Source organism: Coregonus clupeaformis, chromosome 24 (assembly GCF_020615455.1).
Source record: "Coregonus clupeaformis isolate EN_2021a chromosome 24, ASM2061545v1, whole genome shotgun sequence".
In the NCBI taxonomy this organism is placed as follows: Eukaryota; Metazoa; Chordata; class Actinopteri; order Salmoniformes; family Salmonidae; genus Coregonus; species Coregonus clupeaformis.
In genome coordinates, this window is record NC_059215.1 from 37,996,459 (window position 1) to 38,004,159 (window position 7,701).

Below are 7,701 nucleotides of genomic sequence, written 5' to 3' on the forward strand. Positions count from 1 at the left end.
ATGCACCTTTCAGCAGGACAATAACCTAAAAAAACAAGGCCAAATCTACACTGGAGTTGCTTACCAAGAAGGCAGTGAATGTTCCTGAGTGGTCTAGTTACAGTATTGACTTAAATCATCTTGAACATCTATGGCAAGACTTGAAAATGGCTGTCTGGCAATTATCAATAACCAACTTGACAGAGCTTGAAGAATTTTTAAAAGAATAATGTGCAAATAGATTACAATCCAGGTGTGCAAAGCTCTTGGAGACTTACCCAGAAAGACTCACAGCTGTAATCGCTGCCAAAGGTGTTTCTAACATGTATTTACTCAGGGGTGTGAATACTTATGTAAATGAGATATTTCATTTTCAATACATTTTCAAAAATGTCTAATAACATGTTTTCACTTTGTCATTATGAGGTATTGTGTGTAGATGCATAAGAGAGAGAAACATCTATTTAATCCATTTTTAATTCAGGCTGTAACACATCAAAATGTGGAATAAGTCAAGAGGTATGAATACTTTCTGAAGGCACTGTATGTCCTCTACCATTAGCAACTGTAATTTCATTTCTAGGGTAAATGAGTTTAAATTAAATAGACAGAGAACAGAACTGCTGCAACATTATTCTCGTACCTACCGGCAGGGCGGGAGTAACACAGCCTTGGAATGGAAGTAACAGCTGGCGAGAAGTGCACAATATCTGTCTTATCTCCATGTTTCTGGTTTGTAATGCTCCTTACTGTCAACAAATGCATCATTTCATGTTCATGTCGATTTGAATAATTAATGCTATATGTTCAAAATCATAAAGATATATATTTGTAACCACTAACCTGTTGCTAAAAGCTTATGTGAGAAGCTGATCCGTCAAGTCAATTGATTAAGGCATAATTCTAATTATGTCATATATAATTTTCAAACATTCAGTCACTTGTTGATATTTTGCTAACATTATAAAAGCAATATGAACTAGAGGAGACAATGGCCTGTGCTTAAATTGTTGTTTTATTTTATTCCAGGTCATCAGTTAACATTGTGTTACTTTCATCCCACCCGTCTCTCCTGCATCTTCTCCCAGGCTAACACCCAAGACTAGCTAGCATGATGAGCTAGCTTGAAACCTATACTGTCAATTAGTCACTAGATGGGTTAAGAAAATGACATATGTTTGGAACCTTAAACAACTAAACACAACTCTACAACCGAAAAACACTTCTGGGTCAGTTTCTTTTACTTACAACGCTCAAAACCACTTTTTGTTGATAACTCGGTGAAACATGGTTAAACTGGGCTGTTGTTTTGCTGGGAGCTCGTCCTCTGCATTAGGAACATACTGACTTCATTACGTCATTCTAGCTTCTGTCTAAAATGAGAACATGGGCGTGTTACTTTCGCCCTGTGTTACTTTCGTCCCGGCTCTCCCTTACTAATATTCTTATTGGCATTAGAGACAGGACAGTATATTTACAAAATATTTACCCCCAAAATATGACTATTGTTTGCACAAGAGATATGCCACCAGTTTTTCCTAAACACCAAAATACCCCAAGAAATCTCAAATTAAATGCAACTACTGGTAGTTCCTCTTTTATTAACATCCTGAGTACGAACCATTTGCCCTAATTTCTGTGCATTTTCCAATTAGTATTTAGTAAGACAGATGTGAAGTTTACCACAGTGGTAAAGGCTTGATCAGTTCTGAATACCAGTCCATCTGGTGCTTAGTCCATGATCCCAAACTGAAAGGCTTTGGAGGAAACACCTCAAACTCCAAGCAGTATGGCTGCATAGAAATCTGTTGTGGGGCCAGTGGCACCCAATCTGGCAAACCAAACACCACTATTCAGTTCAAGATTCCACAGCATCCTCTTCTTGCACCATCAGGCCACTGTGACCCCAAGTACCCATAGTTCCTAAGGCCTCTGTTGCCTTGGAGATACAGTACTTCCACTCCTTTAACGGGCTGCTGTTGTATAGTTCTTAGTGACATGCCACAAGGTTTGTGATTCTGATGTGCAGATGGGCGGGTCATTCTTGAATTACAGTGGCATTTGGGCATGGAGAAAATGAACTTCATTTTTCTAGTTAATATATTTTTCTTTTATGTATTTGGGTACATCTTCCCATTCTAAATAAACTAATATGGTAGCTTAATGACTTTACTTTTTTTTACCATTACATTAACATTGTGCCACCAGTAGGATTATTAACACCAATGATGGTAACGCCAATGAGACATTTTAGATAAATAAGGATTTTCTGAAATGGAGGCCACAAATGCTCAAATCTAAGGTGATCAATCCTTTAAAAGTGATATGATTAATCATTTTGCTCACAATGTTATTTCCCTTCATTTAAACACCAACTAACACTGGATTTAGACACACCAAATTATCAATGGAATCCTTAAGTTTATGACATACTAAAAGGGTATGATTAGCTAAGAATTTTCTTTAATATAGACCCTTCCCCTGATAACAGTTTGCCACTGGAGAGAATGCTCAAAGTCCTTGTATATCTTTGTAATGAGTGATTTTCAAGGCGTTAACACCAATGACATGAAACTGAGGGACACAAGTTATACTAGTAAAGAAAATAGGTATTTAAATAGCCTTTGTTTTAATTGATCTATACAATATATTAAATACTTTAGTTCACTTTCTAGCATTCAAATAATAGATAGATACAGTATCTCTAAATCGCCAAAACATGTCACTACAACTCTACACATCACTACTGGGACAAGCCAATTTGCTTACCCTAAGTACTTTAAACAATGCCTAAACATACAGTTCTGCAGTATAAAGGACTTGCATTATGTTTTATCAATGATAAACAGTTCAATATAAACAAAAACATGTATGATGTGTAACTATTTGTCATTTTAATGTGTTTTTCATGGTTGCAAAGGCAAGGGACGCAAATGCCACCGCAATTCAAGAATGACCCAGGCAGTACACGTGCCTGGTCTCCATTCCTATGTCCGTCCCTTGAAGGTGTCCATGCAGGTGTAGCACCCTGAGAAGCGCTGGATCTCCTCCAGGGCCGCCTGAGGCAGGAAGCTGTTGGAGAAGAGAATGGAGCATGTTTATCTAACAGAGGTAGTTAATTGAACCACACTTAGGTGAAGATTAACTTTGTCTGAGACCTGAAGACTTGTGTTAGCACCCCAAGCTAATCCCTAGGGCTTTAGCTCAGAGGGCTAACACAGTTGTTGGTGCTCAGAAGACCCAGTGTCACTGCCTCATCTATCTAACTTAGTAGTAGGCTACTCTGGTGTCGTGCCTGGGATTTGGTCCCCCTACCTCTTGAGGATAACGAGAGCGTGCATGGTCCAAGGTAAGTAGACAAACGGCGTGTTGGTCCGGACTGCGTCCACCGTCCGCTGGGCCACCAGCTCAGGATTCAGCGGTGGGAAGAGCTGAGGGAACCTGGGGATGAACACATCACACACTTTACCTTCTCACTTCACTTTTATTTAGCCCTGTAAATCATATTGTCAAATGTGTCTTGGTGAATTTCTTTCACAATATTGATGAATTATTCCTGCCATTGATGTGTGAATGGGATTGGTCCATGTAGACATTCCATCCATTGCTTTCTATGGAACCTCTATCTGAGCCTATGTGTCAATTCTGTGTGCTGACAGTACTTACATATTATACACTGGCTGACCCATTGTAAAACAACTAGAGTGCCATGTATGGTAGACTCAATAAATGGTAGTTCCAATGTATAGTAGATTCAATGTATGGTAGTTCCAATGTATGGTATCCCATGGTGGGCACACTCACCTGACTCTCATGCCCTGAAACATGTCTGTATTGGTATGGAAGGGGAGCACGGTGGTGCAGCCCACCCCGGGGCAGTCCAGCAGGCCCAGGGTCAGGCTCTCCATGAAGGCCAAGGACGAGGCCTTGGAGGTGCAATAATCTATGGCCCCCGGGATGGAGGACAGTGACAGGATGGAGTTGATACACACCACGTGGCCATGGCAAAGCTCCAGAATGCGGGGTAGGAAAGCTTTGGTGGTCTGGAGAGAGAGAGAGTGAGAGAAACGTGACCGTCTGCACATTGTTCTGCTCCTCTCACTACTATTCCCTAGCTGTTCATTCACTCTTCTCTCAAATTGAGTTCCCTTCCTACCTTCTGGAATTCACAAGAATAACAGAGAGGGGTTGCAGCACTCAGAGAGAATTGGGGAACCGAACCTGTTCCACGTCCCATCGGTGCAAATCAGAAGACAAACTCCAACATCATGTGAGATCCTTTTAACAGTGTCAGCAAGCATTCTCAGTTACCAGCATTTGATTTCAGATCTAATGATTCTTTCTTAATTTTTTTAATTTAACCCTTACTTCAACAGGGAGTCATATTGAGACCAGTAGTAGATAGAGTACTAAAAACATTACCTATCCCCTTCATACCTTGTGGTATCAACATATGTTGAAAGATTACCCTTATATTTCCAATAACTGAAACAAATCAAAATTCATAAAATGCTTCAATACATAATACAAGCCATAATGAATTAGTACTTTCCTGTATCATATACTTATCTAAAGGAAATCTATTTTTCAACACTCACCCAGAACTGGCCCAGCGTGTTGATGTGTTGAGTCTTCATCAGGGCATCATCGTCACTGTCCATCAGACTCTTCCCATGAACCACTGCTGCGTTATTCACCAGAATGGTGACATCGCCTACCTAAGACACAAAAATGAACATATTCTGTAAAAGGCTTAACTCTTTGTTTTATTACTTTATTACTTATTACCTTGTTTCCCTTCATATTAAATTGCAAGACTGATAAGTGAGTGATAATTATGTCTTATCTTAATCCTTGTTAAGTTAAAGACATACTTTGGTGACTACAAACTATTTTTTTAAACCTCCAGCGTTGGGCTGGATGTGTCAATGTGTAGTTCATACATTCAAAGTCTGTAAGCAGAATTGTATCTTACTAGTTTGAAAGCGACCGTTTTTTTTGGAAGCTGTGCTGCGCCATTTTCCCTACATTTTCCCCCACGTTGGCCAGCCCCCTAGAAATTTGAGTTCTAGCCAATGAGCTTCAGCACCTCGCCATTTGAGTGACAGCTAGCAAGATGCACACACAGCAGAGCGAGAGAGAGCGCAATGAAGTGGTGCATATATCTGCACATATGTGACGTAGTACGCAATTTTCGGGGGCCACTTTTGTCTTGTGAGCACTACTTCCAAAACTACTGGCTAAAAAGTATACAAAAGTACCAGAGAATCTCTTAAAGCTGATACATCATATATCCCTGTGAAAGACTGGTTGGACTGTGTAGACTATTTTCAACACTGTCATGTGTTTGTTATCTAAATGACATAGGAACTGGGTTGTTCATTTGGGTGGGGCTACAGTATCTTGTTGGTTATCTCTACTGTACCTTCTCTCGGACCAACTTGGCCTGCTTGTACACCTCCTCGCGATTGGCCACGTCACACAGGAAGTAGTGGCACTCGGCTCCAGTGGTGAGAGAGATCTCCTCGCAGGTCTCCTTCAGACACCTCTCAGTGCGGCCCCACAGGATGACCTGACAACAGACAGACAGGGGTCAAAAGTAAAAAAAGAACAGTCTATTGGCCTGAGACTGGGAACACATATTTGGACTTGTGTTATCTTGTTGGAATCACAAAAAACACATAGGCTTTCTGGGCGGCAAGAAGAACGTTGTTTTTGCAGATTAATATGATCATTGCATGCATTTCTTAAACCAGTGCTCATGTAGCCTACAGTAGGTTCAAGGTATGAAGTTATATTCTATTACGTTAACATCTTTCCCATCTGTTTGAGATTGCTGTGCATTGCAAAGTGCTATATCTTGAATTGTTCATGGAGGAGGCATTGGCTAGAGATTTTGAGCAGACACAAGTTCTTTGATTTGCAATTTTGGAGTGAAAACCAGCGACAAAGATCTAATATCCATCTCCAGAGGGGCCCCTGCACACTGATAACCCTGGATGTCTGGCTACTGGCCAGACCCCCTCTACACACACAAACACATGCAAGACATTCGCGCATGCACACAAATGCAGACAGACATGCACGCACACACATGCACGATGACCACGCACATTCACCAGACTCTCACACAGACACACGAACACAGACACAGACGCACACACACGGACAGACAGAGATAACCATCAGATCATTTTACTACAATGACAAATGCTTTGGTGATAAAAGGAATATTTTCACCTAACCGAATTGTGCCTTCCACTACCCTGTCAGTGAACTTTCTTGAACAGCCACTGGAGCCCCAGAGAGGCTAGAGTTGAGGTTAGCAAGTCAAATATCAATGTAGCACTACAGAGCCGACCGCCCAACCTGTCATCAACCCATTGTAAAGCACAGGGACTGAGGAAACACCTGTGTTTGTGTGCCTTTACAATCAGGGACTGAGGAAACACCTGTGTTTGTGTGCCTTTACAATAAAAGGAATGGGGAAGGGAACACACTATGCATCATACATCCCCCAGGTCAGCTAGGGGGCGAGAGGAGTTCAGGCTCCGTTCCACTAGCCTAGTGTAGTTTCCCATTACATTTCACATGGAAAACAAACACACTGAGAGTGACCGATAGACTCAAGTTTTTAATTGAACTGAAGTTATACTATAAGTTATACAACAATAGAATAGATTCTGAAGTTATGCTTGAATCAAACAGAATAGAAATGATAAAACATCTCCAAACAACTGTCCCTTTCTTCTCCCCAACTTTTACATGAGGTAAAATGTTAATGGGTTCTTGTTCATATTCTATTTTTTTAAACTAGGATAACAAACAAGCTGTACAAAGTGATGTGAGCATGCTACAGTGGTGGATATGACTGTTTGGCAGTGCATTGCTTTTTAATTGTGCGTTTATCATATTGATGATATGCGTAATGACGCACAAATGCATAATAGCGCACAGGTGATAGTTTACCTTTTTTGCCCCGTGTTTTGCGAACTCTTTCCCCAAATGCCGACCGATGCCCCGTCCACCGCCGGTGATCAGCACCACCTCCCCACGTAGGTCCTTCCGTCTGCTCGGGAGCAACAACCCCAAGCATGCTTTTAAAATGCAGAAGAGGATGTGGAACGGGAAAAGCAAAGCGTGTCCCAAGTTATTTAATTCCATTACGACTTTTTGAGGTATAAAGATGCCTTTTCCTGAGAATACAATTGGAGTATCCACATAGGCAATGCACACCTTCCCAAAGTGCGTGGATGACAGATGTTGGAATTTTAAGTCTTCTCCATACCACTACCCCTTTACGACAGAATTATCATCACTCCAGTTTGAATATCAGAGGTTGACACACATAAGTCTTTGTTATAATAGGCACAGTACGAACATGCGGTGACAATAGATGACATGGAGAGCCAATGCCAACAGTGCGTGCGCCAACCAACACAATTTGGATTTTACGTCTTCGACTACGCTTAGCCTTTTCAATCCCAGCACTGTCTGACTACCGGTATGACGACAATATGTCTTTATATAGCCCATTAATCTTGATTGACAGTTGCTGGAGATTATAGTCCCTCCGATTTGATTGTGCGTTAGCGGCTGTTGCGCATTTTCCCTCTCTCCACCCCCAAGAGAGCTGCGAGAGGAGAAAGTCGCATGGGGAAAAGGTATGAATTGCAGGGGACAGGGGTTACATGATCACGTTTACAACCACCACTATCTTTA

General features: G+C 41.3%; 1 protein-coding gene across 1 annotated transcript; it reads right to left on the bottom strand.

Moving 5' to 3' along the window:
• Positions 1 to 976: 976 nt before the first annotated feature.
• On the bottom strand, positions 977 to 7,607 carry LOC121538189 (short-chain dehydrogenase/reductase 3-like). The gene is made up of 6 exons (XM_045206886.1): positions 6,949 to 7,607; positions 5,405 to 5,551; positions 4,578 to 4,697; positions 3,784 to 4,022; positions 3,295 to 3,420; positions 977 to 3,051 (listed from the first exon to the last, which is right to left on the bottom strand). Exons 1-6 carry the CDS (start codon positions 7,141 to 7,143, stop codon positions 2,967 to 2,969), a joined length of 912 nt encoding a protein of 303 aa, XP_045062821.1. The 5' UTR covers positions 7,144 to 7,607; the 3' UTR covers positions 977 to 2,966.
• Positions 7,608 to 7,701: the final 94 nt, after the last annotated feature.